Source organism: Phycodurus eques, chromosome 20 (assembly GCF_024500275.1).
Source record: "Phycodurus eques isolate BA_2022a chromosome 20, UOR_Pequ_1.1, whole genome shotgun sequence".
In the NCBI taxonomy this organism is placed as follows: Eukaryota; Metazoa; Chordata; class Actinopteri; order Syngnathiformes; family Syngnathidae; genus Phycodurus; species Phycodurus eques.
This window is the reverse complement of record NC_084544.1, coordinates 4,642,911-4,661,301: the sequence shown is the minus strand read 5'-3', so window position 1 is coordinate 4,661,301 and position 18,391 is coordinate 4,642,911. Positions and strand designations below refer to the sequence as shown.

At 43.4% G+C, this 18,391-nt stretch overlaps 1 protein-coding gene across 1 annotated transcript; it reads left to right on the top strand.

The window, feature by feature from the left end:
* Window positions 1-240: 240 nt before the first annotated feature.
* LOC133396135 (brevican core protein-like) lies at window positions 241-16,049 on the top strand. The gene is made up of 17 exons (XM_061665620.1): window positions 241-329; window positions 460-511; window positions 3,210-3,273; window positions 8,306-8,376; window positions 8,458-8,814; window positions 8,970-9,144; window positions 9,527-9,654; window positions 9,723-10,016; window positions 10,286-11,056; window positions 11,125-11,756; window positions 11,788-12,910; window positions 14,462-14,569; window positions 14,644-14,802; window positions 14,896-14,978; window positions 15,184-15,328; window positions 15,406-15,588; window positions 15,666-16,049. The coding sequence occupies exons 3-17, from the start codon at window positions 3,254-3,256 to the stop codon at window positions 15,782-15,784; spliced, it is 4,368 nt and encodes a 1,455-aa protein (XP_061521604.1). The 5' UTR covers window positions 241-329; window positions 460-511; window positions 3,210-3,253; the 3' UTR covers window positions 15,785-16,049.
* The last annotated feature ends 2,342 nt before the right edge of the window (window positions 16,050-18,391 follow it).

Here is an 18,391-nt window from a genome sequence, read left to right as displayed (position 1 = left end):
CAACATTGACATAAAGACTCACTCGTATAGAAGAAAATATCTTTGTAATAGCTGTCCACTGTACTGACTGACTCCTAACTTTGACACCAAGAAGGAAGGAAGGAAACAGATTTTGAATTGCTGTCGTGGCTGATGTGCAACTTTACCTCAAGACTTAACAAATAGAGAAGAAAACAGATTTTGACTGGTTGTGCAAACTTCACATCAAGCACACAGACAAACCACTCTTCAAAGTCCAGCTTTCCACTGTAATGACTAATATGCAGCCTAGTCAACAGCAGTGTTCCTGTTCCCCATTCGTTACGTGTTTTGTCTGTTGCCGTCAAAGGGTAAGTAGTTTTACTTTATTTTACTTTTTTTCTGACAGTAATTAACCTCTGTTGACAAACGGATGACTATTAGGACAGTTAAAATGTTACCAAAAATATTTTCCACTTACTGAGTACTTTTACTTTTTAGGTTCATGATACCCTGGTTAATGTCTCTTTATAATTGTATGGCCGTGTAAAGGGTGAGTTGTTTTACTTTATTTTTGCACCTCTTGTTTTTATCACTTGTAAGATAATATTAAACTTTACTGTACACTTAAAACATTGCCTGTGTGGTTCATCGATGACGTGTCAGATGTCTTCAAATTGGTGAGTAGTTGTACTTTATAATATTCAAGTTCTTTTTACACTTGAATGACAACGAGAAACGTTAAAACGTCAATGAAAAGATTGCCTTATAGTTAATACAGATTTTATGGACCGATTAATCCACTTTCCATGATTTCCAGTGAGAAATTGGTCTTTTTTGGTGGGGGTATTTTTTTGACTGTTTCCAGCTGCCAAAGTCATTGAATGCGTCACAGTCTGTATTTGCCGACATTACCGGTCAGTGCAGTAACATGGCCAACGTGGCGTTGAGGGAAGCAATTTTTTTTTCCCCGAGACCACCCCCTCTCCCTTCCACCATCCATTCTGCCTTGTTCGCATCCAAGAGGGAATAAAAGTGCCAGTCAGCGGAAAGTAGCTTTTGAGGGTTTTTTTTTTTTTTTTTTTTTGCTTCTTACAGGAAGAAAAATGACTCAAAGGCTCAGTGTCCGTCTGGGATTACATTAAGGTGAATGAAGAATATTTTTCCAATGACATGCATTCTCAACATCTTGTGATTAAAATATCCATCCTGGTGTCTCTGTGTGCTCAACGTACATGCAGAGTTGTTTTCAAGATCTGAAGATGCTTTGAGGAAACCAAATTGCTGCGTTTGAGTCATGGCGGTGACCTAATGAGCTAAACTGGGCAGCGTTTTAATCACAGAGTTGTTTGAAGGCAGTGCTGGAAAATGTCATGTTAGCCTGGATGACACTCGGAGAGGTCATTTGCGTTTGTTCTAATTTAGTTGGTTTTAATCCCCCGGTGGATTCCTGTGTGTACGCGTGACCTCGGCAGTGTGCTGGAATTACAAGCCGAGAAAGACGGTATGTTCTTGCGTTGCCTGTTTGGTAGAGGATGGACCGCTGATTAGATATGATGGATATATGGAAGTTTAATAGTGTTCTCCCGCTATAGCACATCTTTTTAAGCAATTTATTTCCCCCAAGTTCTTACAGCATACTGACTGTGATGCCCTCGCGTGAGGGAAAGGAGAGCCACGGTTGCACGCTGGGAGAACAATAAAACAAACCGATCACACTCACGCAGAAGCTGCTGTCGGCCACAGCTCAAGCCCTGACACTCACACACAGAATCGCTGACATCACACGCCTCCTCAATAGGCCCCACCTCTTAAAGGTGCTTGCATGTACACAGACACTACTATACGTACAGTATTTTTTATTGAATGGATGATTTGTTTTTGGATGGATTGAAAGATGAGTATGGATGGATGATAGGTGGATGGATGGGTAGTAGACGGATGACATGGATGAATGCAGGATGGATGGAATGATTGATAGTACATGGATGGTGATGGATGATTTGTAGTCGGATATCTTGTCGTATAGTATGAAACGTTGAGATAAGACCACCTTCCCCCGTGAGCCGAGTGTCGCCTCCATTTAATAACCAGCATAGATCACTTTTAACAGCCGCAAAATGGAGTTGGCAGCGAACGAGAACGCACACCCACACACACACACACACACACACGGCAGGTCCTTTTCTTTTCCGCCAGGTCAGCGTTGACGTTGGCCTCTTAGATGGGACCGTGCTGTTGTGCGGGTGTTAGATTCCTCAGGTGCGCACCACAAAGCGCCATTCAGCACAGCTCACAAGTACGCTATCGGCAGGCTAACCGTGCCACAAAAGATACAAAAAGAGCTCTGTTGCTAACCAAAGCAGCAACACCCACCAACATACCGATACTTTTTCAATTGTGGCAATGCGTGTTGTGAGTGAGTTCCCGGCAAAGTATTACCGGTATTTAAGTTGCAGTGAGGCAGAGGTGTTGCACCTGTGGGGGATTTCAACATCCACACTTTTCTTGATGAAAGGTTTCAACATCAACACTCTTTGTTGCACTCATTAAGGGCAGGGGGGGGGGGGGGGGGGGGAGTGTGGGTGTTTTGACACCCACACTTATAGTCACACCTGTGGGTATGTGTGTGCGTTTCAGCAGCTGCACTTTCCCAAGTAAAAGATTTCAACACCTTCACTTTTCATCACACTCGCAGGGTATGTAGTAGGTGTTACAACACGCTTTTTTTTCCAGTTGAGTCACACTTTGAAGCTTTTTTCACCACAGCGCCCCCTCCTGTGCGTAACGAGGTACTGCAAGCAAATAGTGACCGTACACACTTTTTGACACACTTTTGAACTGGTTAAGCCTTTTGGGTTTATTTTTTTTCGACAGGGTACTACTTGAAAGATTTTTTTAAGGGCCCCCCAAAAAATCAAAGTGCACACTTTAGTGCATTTTTGCATTTATATGTCCCCCCCCCTGCAGGTTAAAACCCAAATAAAAGGCCACTACAAAGACATCAGCATCATGCATTTGATATCTTCCCTCCCTCCTTCCCTGCTTGACAAGCATGCGCAAGAAGAAGAAGAAGAAGAAGAAGAAGAGGGTGCAGTTTGTTGCCTTTCAACTGCTTTTCTCTCTTTCTCTTCCAGTGCGCGTCGAGCGGGTCGCAGCTCCCTTGCAGGACCTGCAGCGCGGTGCAACTAAATCGCCCACCACCCCCTACACACACTTTTTTTTTTTTTTTTTTTTCCCCCCTCTCACAGCGCACTGCAGCAGAGAGACGCGGAGACTTAACACCGGCGACGCGATGGAGCTTCAAACCCTCAGGTAGGCTTTTGATGATTGTCATTATTATTGCAACATAGATGGTGCATGCTTTTAAATGTGTACATTACTGACTTTGCGCACATATTTGCAGGCTCATGCTAAAGTTCTATTTTTAAATTTGTGCACGCAGCTGGTTACTTTTCATTGTGTTCCAAATGTTAGGGAAGTTGTCGTCGTCGTCCCCCCCCTGCCCCCCCCCCCTTCTGTCCCTCACTGAGGTTTGCAGAACCGCATCATTTTCCATTCATTTCTATGCGGGAAAATAGAGTGACATTTTCTTTTAAAGCAGAGCCTCTCAAACTGTGGCTCGGGAGCTAAAATGGACCACCGTGGAGTTCTTCCTAGAGACGCTCCAAATTCACATGAACCCTTCTGCTGTGTTGCGGATGAAATTGAGTTTTAAAGTTTTAAAGTCTAGAAAATATATTTTCTTTAAATGAGAAAAACAATTGGGATTGAGCGTTTTCTGTCTTTTTACTTTTGCCAAAGTATTTGTACACTTTAATTTTTTTTTTTTTTTTTTTGTTGCATTTTATCACTTTTATTAAACCCAGTTCAGTCTCGTAAATGCTCGGGGGGGGGGGGGGGGGGAATAAGGTTTCAAGACAGTGTTAGGGTTTCAAAATCGTATTTCTAGCCATGTTTCAGGATTTAAATTTCAAGTTAAGGTTTTCGAGTCTGGGTTAGGGTTTTTTGTTCCGGTTTCAAGGCCAGGTATGGGTTTTCGTGTGTGTTGACCTGGTGGAATGGAAGTGAGACCCTTGCTTCCTTCCATCCTTCCTCCCTTTCTTCCTCTCTTCTTTTTTCCATCATTACATCCTTCTTCTGAGGTCCTTTCCTTTCTTCCTTTCATACATCCTTGTTGTCTTCATTCTTCCTTTCTCCCTTCTTTGCTTCCAGTCTTTTCCCCCCCTCTTCTTTCCTTCTTTCTGAGCTCCTTTTCTTTTGTCCTTTCATACATTCTTTTTTTCTTTCTACTCTTCCTTCATTCCATCCTTCCTAGCTGCCTTCCTTCCTTCCTTCCTTTGTCCCTTCCGTCCTTCTTTCAGTCATTTCTCCATTCCTTTATCGTTCATTCCTTCCTTCCTTCCTTTTCCCTTCATTCTATCATTTTTTTCCCTTCTTTCTGAGGTCCTTTGCTTCCTTTCATACATCCTTGTTTTCTTTTTCTTCCATCCTTCCTCCCTCCTTGGTTCCTCCCTTCCTTCCTTCTTCCTGCCATCAACAATTCTCCCTTCTCTTTTTCCCTTCTTCCTGAGCTATGTTAACTTAAAATTCTTCTTACATGGGGCTGAAAAGAGGGAAAGGGTATTTTCCAATGGTCAAAATAAAATACAAAAGGATGAAAAAAAAAAAGTTTACATTGAGCTGTTAATATTTCTGGTGCAGCAAAAAACAAAAAAACAAAACAAATGGAGGGTTAATAAATTCATGTTTTTATTGTTGTTGTTGTTGTTATTATTGAGTGTGTTTGAACTGAAAAGGTTTGGGTGAGCCTGATATAAAGTGTATCCTGGATCAAAGTGCAACGTTGCCCTGTAGGAGGTACACGAAGTCATGCGAGTTTCTTCTTTTTTGTCTTAAGTGCAGATCTCGTGATTTACAGTGCCCTTTTCCCCTTGAGGCAGCTTAATGGGTAGGTACGTAGAAAGGTAGAGAAAAAGGGTGGAGGGGGGCAGTTGATGGTCCACTGGACTGTGGTCAGGTGTTAGCCAGTCAAGCGAAAGCAAAAGTGAAGGTAGCAGAGTAGTGGTTTGTCTGAGTTCCCCTGAACATGACAGCATCACACGTGTTTCAATCAAAACAAATTACATTTAACATACGAAAAAAAAGTATTACAAACACAGTAATAATACAGTAGGATTACAGTCATGAACTATAATACATTTATTTTCCTTTTTTTAGTTATTATAATTGACTGCTTTGAAATAAAGATTTTGTTATTACTATTATTATTATTATTATTATTATTATATTTACATTTATTTCAGACTTGCAGCCCATGTAAAATAAAACAAAATAGGAACTAATATAATTTTCTAATTTCTTAATTTTTTATGATTATCTTTTTATACAGTATATTTCTGTTTTTATTATTATTTCACACTTGATTGTCACCCATGTAAAAAAGGAAAAATAAAGAATAATATTCTGATAACCATTTTCTTTTTCTATTTCATTTTATTTGCCATCATTTTTTCTGTATTTATTTTACTATTATGATTATTTTTATATTTTCATTATTATTGATATGTAAAAAATTGTTTAATACCTAAAGCCCATAGAAATAAAGGAAAAATCAAATAAATATAAGGAGATTCTCACTTATATACAATTTCCACTTTAAAAAAGAAATATCAACTTGTTGCCGCACCCCCTTTAGGAACTGTGTCTTGTGCAAAATGCATCCATGTTTCATCATTTTCATTCATTTATGTATTATGTGGAAGCGCCACTCTTTTAAAGGGCACACCATTGAGTACCATTTTGTTTTGGTGTCGAGCTGTGTGTGCCCCAAAGTGAAAGTAATGCAATGAAGGCCCCACAATCTGATCCTGTAAGCAAGAGACTTGTACTGTCAGTAATTTCAAAAGAAGAAAAAGAATGGAAGAGAAGCAAGCAAGTGTGCCAGTGTCGCTCCTTTTATTTCCACCCGGAGGCGTTTTCAGCTTCTTTTTCTTTTTGTACTGCACAGTGGTATGCAGCTGCCGTTGCTTTCTTTCTCCCTTTTCTTGCGCCGCATACTAATAGTGGTGGGTGCTAACGGCCCACCCAGCTGGCCGGGAAATACACACTAGAACAACTATTTGGCCCTCAATGAGCGCCTTTGAGGGCCAAATCAGTTGGAAAGTCAACTTCATCGTTGTTTGTTCTCCACTGATCTGATTGGAGCATTGCACGCATCACTTGAATGACCAGTAATTTGGAAAGATCAATTGAGCGATCAGTTAAACCATTCATCAATCAATAAAGATATCAGTTGGCCAATAAAGTGATCAACCAAAAGTGAGATTGATCGATTCTTTTCATCAGACAATAGCACATTTTCTTACGTTTTGCGAGGGACCTTCGACGAGTTGGAAGGAATTATGAACTGTTCCAAATAATGTACCAGTAAGTGTTAGGATAACACATTCAGACTTATGCTTGAAAGAAAAAAAATGCCAGGAAAGCCTACTAGAACCTCTGAACTTGATTTTGGATATAGTTAGGCCCATGAAATAGCGACAGGTGTGTGCTGACTCTCATTGAAGATAGCTTCTGAACATAGCAAAATCCCCAGTTACTTTGTCAGGGTGTGCACACGTATGCAAGTTGTCTCAGTTGTTTAATCTGAAGGTCACATAAATGGTGGAAAAAGTTTTCAAAGGATTTATTGTGGTTTATTTTTTATTTTTTAATGTCACAAAAACCTGGCATTAGAACAGGGGTGTGTAGACCTTTTAGATCCATTAAATGATTGATCATTTAAATGTTTAATCAAGAAACCAAATGATCATTCCATCAACAATTTGAATGAGTAATCAAGTGATAAAATGTGCCAAACGGTCAATCAATTCTTAATAAATACTTCAAAAGATCAGTCAATTGATTCAGCAACCAAATGATCAGTCGGTACGGTGTGAAATGACGAATCAATTGATCAATCATTACTTAATGAATCACTCATTCCATGTCTGTCTCTCTGTGTATCCATCCATCCTATACTTATATATACTTATATACTATACTTGTATATCTCTCCTTCTATCTATCCTTCTTACATTAAAGGAATCGGAGGCTATTTTGCCTATTTGGGATTCCTCAATAGGGGTTGTGCTGTTCTCAATAGCATACTTTACAGGATGTAGAAGATGGCCAGTGCAAACAAAGTCGCAGCAGTCTATTACAACAGAGTATAGACGAGGGATCGTAAAGTGTAATTAGGCTGGTGTGTATGTGAGTGGGCTGCGCTTCTTCAATGATGAATGAGCATTACCGGCTTGCCTGGGGAGGTCGTACGAGGGCACGGCCAGCATACGGGCCCCTCCGGCTGCCGGACGGGTTAATAACAGGGCCAGACTGGTGAAAGAGTCGTGGCAGGGTGCCACTGGCCGGGGACGCTGCACGGCTCGCGGTCAGGAGGAGCCTGTGCTTGGAAACCAAAAAAAAAATTTTCCCTCACGCTGCAGTCCAAGCTTGTTTGACTTTGCAGACCTCTTGCGCCACAGCGCATTATTTCCTCAAATTGCCTTTGCTAAACAAAACAGCAGCATCTTCCAAAGGCACACAAGCAGTCTCTCAGATGATTTTAACTGTAAAGAGTTCCTTGCAGATGCACATTTGTGGGACTGCTTTTCACCAGACAGAACTGACAACAAAAAAGCTGCCCAGTACAGTGGCTGTGCAATAAATCAACACTTCAGCAGTTTTCTTGATACGCAACTTCCCAGCATAATGTTTATTTCAGTATTTGGTTTTCAGTGATGGTCCAATTTTCAACGGCCAATCCACTAATTTTCCATGGGAGGATGTTCTCAGCTATCCACCGTTCCCAGTTCAAAGAGGAGAAATCTTCTTGACTTTAACCCCTTTCTCGATCGCCATTCTGTGCTTGATCTATTTAGGTTTGACTCCTGAGGCGAATTATCTTGTATGCCTACAAATTGAGAACCTGTTTTTTCAGGTCCACAAACCTTCAGATATGTTTCTAAAGGTCCAAAGACAAACGTTTACCACCACAGTGACAAACCATTGTACTATCACCATGTTTTTTCTTGCATGATTTTAGACTTTTGCATTTTTGTCCATATGTACAGGTACTGTAACTACTGGTTGTTTGTGGTTTGTGTAGCGGCCGATACAGAGGGCCTCTGGATAAATCAGTTCGGGTTGAGATTAGTGGTGGCTACCTGGAGCAATGGGTCTTTATGTTTAGACATGTGTGAAATTGGAAAGTGGAATCTGTGAAGGAGAAAGAATGTGTCTTTATTATCGTTACGCCCTCTTCCTAGTCTGACTGAGGGATGTCGTTGTCTCCTTGTCTCCACAGAATCGTTGCCCTTCTCGGTATACTTTGTCATCTCTCTCTGTCCTTTCCCACCCAGATGCCATCTGGACTTGGTGAGTAAATATTGACCATTAGCATTTGTATTTTAGAAAATAATAATAATAATGCTCACAGCCTTAATTTTGGTTTTCCAGACAACGTCCAGACGCCTCTCTGGGTGAACATTTCCCACTCGGGTGCTCTTTACGCCCTGCTAGGCCGAGCCGTCATCATCCCCTGCTCGGCGTCCTCATCACCTCTCGTGCTGCCGCGGGTCAAGTGGACGCTGCTGTCCGGCGGTACTGAGAAGCAAATCTTAGTGGCGCGGGGCGGCAGGGTGAAAGTCAACGAGGCATACCAAGGCCGTGCCGATTTGCTCAACTACCGCTCTTCGCCCGAGGATTTGTCAATGTGGCTAATGGAAACACGCTCCAGCGACTCGGGGCACTATCGTTGCGAGGTGCAGCAGGGCCTGGAGGATAGCAGTGACATCATCCAACTCAAGGTCAAAGGTAATGAAAAACCAGTGGTGGGAAGTAACCAAGAAACTAATATTTAGTTACTATACTTAAGTAGATTCTTCAGGTATCTGTACTTCAGTTTTTTTTCTGACGACTTTTTACTTTTACTTTCTAAATATGAAAACCAATGTCTGTTTTGTGTCCAGGTGTCGTATTCCATTACAGGGATGCCATGGGTCGATATGCACTTACCTTCCAGCAGGCCCAGAGTGCTTGCAAGACCGTCGGGGCCCGAATGGCAACTCCTAGTCAGCTTCAGGCAGCTTATTTTGACGGCTATGAGCAGTGTGACGCAGGCTGGCTCGAAGACGAGACTGTCAGGTATGTTCGGATACTCATCCACCCACCCACCCACCCATCCACCCATCCATCCATCCATCCATCCTCAATACTGCTTGCCCTCATTAAGATCAAGGTTGAGCTGGAGCCCATCCCAGCTGACTTTGGCCAAGAGACTGGAGTAGTCATAGGGTACATATAGAGAAACAACTATTCACATTCACAACTATGCACCATTTGGAGTCTTCAATGAACCTAACATGCATGTTTTTGGAATGTGGGAAGAAGCCGGAATGCCCGCACCGGCGCAAGCACACGGAGAACATGCCAACTCCACACAGGAATGCCGCAGTCGAGATTCGAGTCCTAGAATTGTCCTAGAATTACTTTGCTTATTGTTTCCAATTTTACACCACTTCCTCAGGTATCCAATCCAAATGCCCCGCGAAGCTTGCTATGGCGACATGGATGGAGAACCAGGAGTGAGAAACTACGGGAGGATGAATCCACAGGATCATTTTGACGTGTATTGCTATGTTGAACAAATGCATGGTACGCGGTACACTCCCTATACCTTTCCAAGTCTCAATTTTCGCAAAATAAAAACATTTCATTTATAGGGGAGGTGTTCCACGACCCCGTCCCACAGCAGTTGTCCTTTGAGGGGGCCAAGTCATACTGCAGTGCAGCAGGAGCTCAGCTGGCCTCTGCAGCGCAGCTTTACCTGGCATGGAGCGAAGGTCTGGACAACTGCAGCCCTGGCTGGTTGTCCGACGGCAGCGTCCGCTACCCCATCAGGACCCCCAGGGATCGTTGTGGAGGCCCCCAGGCTGGTGTGAAGACCGTGTATCGCTTCCGCAACCAAACGGTCTTCCCAGAGCCGTCAAGCCTTTATGATGTATATTGTTTCGGAGGTATGTAGACCAAAAGATAAAATCAGTATTGTGTATAATGTGGACCCTCAAAACCTGACTATTTTAGTGGTGGAACAACCCAAAACATCCTCCGGTCCAAAAAACTAAAATCTGAAACCCAAGCTAGAGAAACCCAAACAAATAAAAGGTTGAACGTCGTTCTAAAATGCATTGTGTTTGAGTCTGTGAGGGTCCACTGATTATACAGAATTTGTTAAACGTATCTGTCTTGAATCTGATTTTTTTCTTCATCATCTTCTCACCTCCAGGTAACGAAACTACACCGACTGACTCTACCATGGACAGCACAAGCACACCGGAGCTTCGCACTCTTGAAGAAGACGTTGTCATCTTAATGAATGACGACAAAGAACTGCCGCTTGGCCAAAATTCGGAACAAATCGAACGGGAGGTTCAGAGTGTTTTGGAAACCATACCCCTTTTCTCGGGCTTTGCCACCAAAGCAAATGCGGTAGAGGAGCAGCCAAAGTTTTACACACCAGAACCTCATTTGAGCACCACGGATGCTTTAAATCGCCTAAGACCTTTTAACAGAACATCCTATTCTACACAAGAAAATGATGACTTTGGACATACTACAGGACTGATAAATAGTACTATCCAAAGCACGAGAATCCATGATTCCCCTCGAAACGTCTCACTCCAGTCCACTTTTTATAACAGCACAGATTCATACCAGAACTTTACTTACCAGCTTTCTAAAGTAGAAAGCACAACGAGGCTCCACGAGTCTGACCTCACACATGCCCAGAACTTGACAGACACCATCTCAAAAGAGAGCACACAGCCATTAGAGAAGGTAATGTCGCTCCAGGGTTTTGATTTAAAGAGTATTCACACTGAGATGTACGAAAATGAGACCCAAGGGGAGATTCTGGAAGCTCCCCCTGTAACTCTGGACCCCATGGAGAAAGGAGACCTTGCGGCACCATTCGTCCAAATGACTGAACGCAGGCAGGTGACTGCAGATCTCTCCTCATTGTGGGTCCCTCTGAGTGGTTCTGGGGATACTTCTCAAGGTATGAATTCAATCGCCTCAGGGTATACCGCTGATGTGTTAGCATTAAAATTGATCTTTCTTTCCCAGAAAGTCGCCAGGAAGTTGAGGTTTTCAAGTTCATCTCCAAGTCAGAGTCCACCACGCGCCAGACACCTCCTGCCTCAACCGGCCGCACTACTCCAGAGTCTTTGACAACAATCCCAGATCTGACCACAACGTCAGAGCCAAAGTATTCTCCCAGTTTTGGATCGGATAATCGCTCGAAACCTCCGCGCTTATGGGAGTCTGTGTCCACGCAGGAGGGAAGCGCGAGCTTGGAAATTGAAGATAGCATGGAAAGCGATGAAAGGCAGCTGCTTCCGACGAGGTCTACCCGTTTTAGGGTAAGCTTGCCCACCGCCAAAGTTCCCGAGATGTCCTCCGAGGTGCCTACGGACTCAAAGACAGCAATATATCAGCCATCAGGTAATGGAGGGGTCTTTGACAGCTCCACCCTGAGCTATGAGGAGGCAAGTGGACTCGAACCCGATGTAGTGCCTGCACTGACTCGAGGGCACAGTGTTTTTAATTCAAACACCAAACAGAAAATTGAAAAAGATGCCATTGAAGAATCCCGAAGTTTTGGGCGGAATTTTTCACCCAACAGAAATGTTGGCAGGGAAACGGACATTGTTACAGTTTTCGATCAAACAGATGAAGTTACCCCAAATCTCAAAGGAGCTGAAGTAACATCCGACTTTTGAAGTGGAGGCTAAACCTATGCTAAATCTAATCGAAGGAACTACCATGCCACCCACTTTCGAAGACGAGGGTAAAGCTACGCTCAAACCAGATGAAGAAATTGCAGTCACGGCGATATTTGAAGAGGACGCGACAGCATCACTAACCCCGAAGGAAACTAAAGTCACACCAATAATTAAAGAGGAGACCAGAGCTACTGTTACCCGAAAAGAAGGATCTACAGTTACACCGTTATTTGAAGAAGCTAAAGCTACGCTAACCCCAAAAGATGAAAATAAATATATAGCAGTGATTAAAGAAGAGGCCAAAGCTACTGTAACCCCAAAAGAAGGATCTACTGTAACACAGATGTTTGAAGAGGCTCAAGTAACGATAAGCCCAAAAGATGAAACTAAAGTTATACCAATATTTAAAGAAGATGCCAAAGGTACAGTAACCCAAAAAGAGGGCTCTACATTCACACAGATGTTTGAATTTGAGGCTAAAACGACACTAAACCCTGAAGAATCAACTGATGTTATGCCAGTATTTGAAGAAGAGGCTAAAGATATGGTAAAACTTGAAAGAGTACAGCAAAGATTAGACGAGGAAGCTACCAGTACCCCAAACACTGACAGAGATACGATAACAGCAGCCTCCCACAAAGAAGCAACAGAAATATTTGAAGACGGATCTAAAATCATCTCGATCTTTAGAGAAAGTGTTACTCCATCCTTTCAAGAAAAAGTAAGCACACTCTTTGAGGCGGAAGCTCAAGAAAGTACGACTGCGCTTAACGACAGCACTTCCACCGGACCGGCGTTTGAGGAGGAGATCATCGTCTTACCGTTCAATTCCGAGGAGGCCAACTGGGCTCTTCTAACCACCACGACCAGACCCCAAGAGTCTCTGAAGGATTTGGAAATCAGCACCGAATCCTCGTCCGTCGATTCCACGGTCAGGACAACCACTTGGCGGTCCAAGCACAACCGGAGTCCTGCGACCACCGCCGCTCCCGACGTCTTCCACCGCACATCTGAGCCCTGGAAATCAACGACCCTCAAACCCGACTATGAACGCACCCAGGCTTCCACTGGCCACGTTTCACCCAATGAGAGTGTGGCGGCGGCGAGTGGTGAAGTGAAAGTCGCAGGTAACATTAACGTCATTCTCCTCGGCCTAACTGTCCTTTTCTTCCTGACGATGCGCTAAAACCCCCGACCTTCCCTCCTGCCCCCAAACTGCCTTGTCTCTCTGTGTCTTTGTCGGCTTGTTGTCCATCCCAAAACACTTTTTTTTTTCCTTCCTCTCGACTGGGAAACAACTCCATTTGACACTTGTCTAACTTGTCCAGTCCTGTTAAATGTGATGTTTTCTTCCTCGTTCTTTGACTTCTGTGAAGTATTGTCATATAATACAGTGATATGTCTGTGAATTCATGTTTCGATGTCTGATCGCAATCTGGGAGTGACAATATGTTGAATGTTAAATTTGTTTTATTGCCGTCTTTTGATTGTCAACTCACATTTTAAAGGAGACATATTATGTAATCTTTCACAATTTAAAAACAGCTCCCGGGCAGCACAGTGAGTAGTAGTTCGCTCGTCTGCCTCACAGCTCTGAGGTTCTGGGATTGAATCTGAGTTTGCATGTTCTCCCCGTGCTTGTGTAGGCTTTATCCCACGCCCATTATGCGGGATTATGCAAATCAGCATAATTGTGTCCTCACAGCGGCACGGTGGGCGACTGGTTAGAGCGTCTGCCTCACAGTTCTGAGGACCGGGTTCAATCCCCGGCCCCGCCTGTGTGGAGTTTGTATGTTCTCCCCGTGCCCGCGTGGGTTTTCTCCGGGCACGCCGGTTTCCTCCCACATCCCAAAAACATGCACGGTAGGTTAATTGACAACTCTAAATTGCCCGTAGGTGTGAATGTGAATGCGAATGGTTGTTTGTTTATGTGTGCCCTGCGATTGGCTGGCAACCAGTTCAGGGTGTACCCCGCCTCCTGCCCGATGATAGCTGGGATAGGCTCCAGCACGCCCGCGACCCTAGTGAGGAGAAGCGGCTCAGAAAATGGATTGACATGTCCTCACAATCTGGCAATATTTTGAACGTCTTGCTCATTTTCAGAAATACACAGCTAACAAAAGATTTCATTGGTTGTTTAATTTCTTCACTTGATGAGTGGGCAATCTCTCCAGAGACCCAACTACTAACCATTACAGTAAAAAGTCAATTTTAGATAATATTTCTCCTTTAACAGTATTCCAGTACAGTACAATAGGTAGAATCACAAAGTTGTTGTAAATATGTTGGCTCATGCACACAAAACAATATGCTGATTGCATAGAGAATGAATGACAGAATGTTCAATATTTGTAATAGACTTTTTGTCTGATTTTCCATTAGGAGTATTTCTATGTTGGTCTTTAATGCTGTGCGCTCAAATCAAATGAATGTGATTTTTAAAAATGTATTTATTTATTTTTTTTCTAAATCAAGCATCAACGTGATTTTGTGTCCTTCTTTGGTGACGAGTCGACAAACGAGTCATTCTTATATTCATATCCATATGATAAAAGATGGCAGACGGTCAAAGATGGGCTCGATGCATCTAAAGTGGATCTCGGGAGTTCATCCAAAGCGAAGCTTATTCCAAATTCAAATGTAGTTTGATGGTGAATTGACACTCTCTTGTGTTCCAGACGCTTGCTTTAATGAGCCATGCCACAACGGGGGCACCTGCATGGAGCGAGAGGGCCGGATTCAGTGTCTTTGCTTGCCCACATACGGGGGAGACCTGTGCGAGCAGGGTGAGCTCACTCACGGTCGGCTCACTGGATTGGACAATTTCCAGTCGATACCCACTTTGCACTTTATTTTTAAGACCTGGAAACCTGTGAGCCAGGCTGGGACAAGTTCCACGGCTTCTGCTATCGACACTTCGGCCAGCGTCTGAGCTGGGAGGTGGCCGAGCAGCACTGCCGTATGCAGGGTGCTCACCTGGCCTCCATCGTGACCCCCGAGGAGCAGGCCTACATCCACAGTACGACCACCACCCGTTTGACCATCAGTTGTATTTATCCATAGTATTCGTAGGGAGTGGTTAGTTATCCTTACCGAGTTATGTCATCACCAGACAACTATAAAGAGTACCAATGGACCGGCTTGAACGATAAGACCATTGAGAATGATTTTAGGTGGTCCGATGGGAACCCGTTGGTGAGTCTTTGCTGTTACTTACTGTTTTCATCCAATGTTCAGTGTTGCATTTGTACTTCTCTTGCCCAAAGAAAGATGGGACAGGCTCCTATTCACCCACAAGCCTGATAAGTACAATGCTGGAGAAAATGGATGGATAGTTAGCAGTCTATTTCCTGTGTAAATTGAATTGTAAACATGTCTTTTCTGCTATGTGTCCGTACAGTTGTATGAGAACTGGTATCGAGGGCAGCCGGACAGCTACTTCCTGTCCGGCGAGGACTGCGTGGTGATGGTGTGGCACGACGACGGCCGCTGGAGTGACGTGCCCTGCAACTATCACCTGGCCTACACCTGCAAGAAAGGCACATGTGCGTATTTAGTCCACTCAAGTCAACACTTCACATGTAAGGTTGCATCCGTGTGCGTTCTTACCCCCTTCCAACAGCATCATGCGGCCCACCGCCTAAGGTCCGGAACGCTTCTACGTTCGGGAAGCCTCGGCAGCGCCACGAGACAGACGCCGTGGTACGTTATCACTGTTCTCGGGGGTTCCAGCAGAGACTCAATCCACTTATCCGCTGTCAGTCTGGGGGAAGCTGGGAGAGGCCCCAAATCCAGTGCATCCCGGGTGAGGCCAGGCAGAAACTTTTTGATGGCTGATGCTGAAAAAACAACATAAAAAAAGCACAGTATATCTCCTTTCAGAGTCTGGAGGTCTGAACACTGACGCCGAAATGACGTCGTCGACAGACGGTAACTTGGCCGCTCTTCAAGACGGTATTGAAACCACAGAAATGCCACTTTACTGGGATATCAAGTTTTAAAAGCACCCCCCCCCCTCCCCACACACACACACACAGTTTTTCCCCATACTTGCTACATCCTGCTGTCGTCCTTGACAAGGTGAAAATGTGCTTTTACCGATTAACGTTACAAACGTTTCAAACATTTTGGTTCCTTTTGTTGTACACATTGCAGAATGGTGCTAATACATTCAATATTACATCCCCAACGTGCTCATGTTTTCTGTCCATATTAGGAGTGTAAAGTAACATACTTGCTTTTTTCAAAACAATCCCGCACACGTTTTCGGAGACGCAGTTTTGTTCGTCAGCTTTATGTTGTAATAAAGTTTTGTAGAACAGAGCAAAGAATAAATGGTTCTCTTATTCCAGTGCTGTCTGTGGTGGTCTTCATTTCATGAGGGAAAATGGAAGAAATAAAATCACAAAATGACATGATAAAATAATTAATAAAAATTGAAATGTTTTTGAGAATACTCAAATTACATTTGACGCATTTGACGCCATTTCAAGGGTGCATCCTTGTTAGGATATGTCAATTTAAGAGTATATAAGAGTGTATAACTTTGTGTCTTGTTAGAGTGCATTTTTTGAGCGTGTTATAGGATGTATCATTTTAGCTATTCTTGTTAGCATATTTGCTTTCAAGGGTGCATAGTGTGCATCATTTCAGTGAGATGAAGTCCTGCCTTTACAAAAGATAACAATGTGCCGTTTTCTTTGGCACAGTCAGAGGGGTAACCATGTAGGTCGTGTTTATAGTTTAAAGTTTAACAACTGTCACGTATTCAGGTCATGTAAGTTATAACGTGTGTTCGCAGCTTATTGAATCACGTGACTCATGAAGCGACGCGCATGCGCCAACGCCAGCAAGCTGCATCACGACTGTCGTCACAAATCCGGAAGTTGTATAAAAACGAAGGCACCACAACATAAAAGTCTTAATTGAGAGGGTAAGAAGTTTCGGTTTTATGTTTCTTTTTTTTTGTACGTGTTTATCTTTAAGTTATTATACTTACATCGGAGTGTTTCACCTGTGTATTTGGGCTAAATTGGCCCCTTTCACTCCCGCCATCACTGTATTTTTGCACGTTTGTCGTTTTGTGTCGTCTGTCATTTATTTTTTGGTGAATAAAATATAATTACACTCACTTCCAAGGCAATGCACGTGTTGAAAACTGTTCTGACAGTAGATTCGCAGTCTTGGCTTATCAGCACAAGGTGGCGGCATTGCTTCACAATGTGCTGAAGGAGTTCAGAACTAAACTATGGTGGTTGAATGACGTCACTGGCTGTCAACCCCCTCCCAAATTCCTTAACTGGATTTAAAAATGAGAAGCATCAGTTTTCAAATATGTGTTCTTAATTTGCGTTGAACGTCCGTATTCAACTGGCTACTCTGTTTAATGTCGAGATGATGACGATAAAATGTGGCACAAGTACCAAACAAGCTTTGAAGCACTTCTTTAACTTGCATCAACTTCCACGGAAAGAATAGAAATACATTTTTTTTAACAGATAATGTTGGGGGGTGGGGGGGTTCTCTTGGAAAAGGAATGTATTTTTGTCAAAAACGTACTTTCTAGGCAATCCTATTAACTATCCTTAATAAATTAACATTTTAAAAGTTATATATGGCTTGATTGACAGCACATACCTTGGGTGAAAAGTTCCCAACATGTCGACAAATGACTGCTTTTGCACCATATAAATGGGCACCATGTCTTTGGCAACGTTCAGTGCAATTGAATCCACGGTTGCCTTCCCCCGGGCTCCTTTTTTGTCATAATGTGAAAATGATTCCACTCATGTTGTCTATTTCTCAGCAGGAATTAGAGTTACTCGTCGCATTTCTTGCATTGGCGCGTGCGTACACGCTTTAAACTACGGAGCTGCTAGAAAAAAGACCCAAAAAAATCTTTTCACAAAAATATAATAGCTTCGTGTTATGAGGTGGATGAAACAAATGTTCTCATGACTTTTTTCCCCCCCAACCTCCAGTCCAACATCTAATAGGATAAATTTACCGTTTCCCAAATAACTCTCAGTTTGGATTAACCCAAAGTTGAAGGTGTTATTTTAACTGTATGATTAGCTGTAGCATTTTGTAGCTGCAACTTAACCTTTTCAACTGCACCTCTTAAAATGTGTATTCCCTCCACAATACCTTGAAAATACACATAAAACAACAACCTTACTATGTGTAACGATTGAAATGAACTCAAGTAATGGCCCTGCTCCTCGCCAATGCTAGCAGCGTGCCTCTGAGCAAGGCATCCATCTTGAAGGCCCACACTCATTAGCGGCAAAAACACAGCGTCTTGGCGCTTCGGCAACTCCCCCACGCTGGGATCGTGCGTGCGAGCCAGCTCATTGAACAGACTCCAAGTCAACCGAGCCAACCGAGGTGGGCGGATGTGCGACAAGGTGTTCCTTTTGGGCCTTCAATAGCGCTTACACATCAATTTGGAATTGACCGTTTGTCCCTCCATCCGTCCCCCTTCTTCATCAATGCGCCCAAATAACACACGGCTCCAGATGGGAACGTATTGTGGCCTGAGTCCTCAGGGGTGAAGAGGTCAGTGGAGTGTGAACAGAGGCCAGCCTTTAAAGACTCCTCGTGGACTT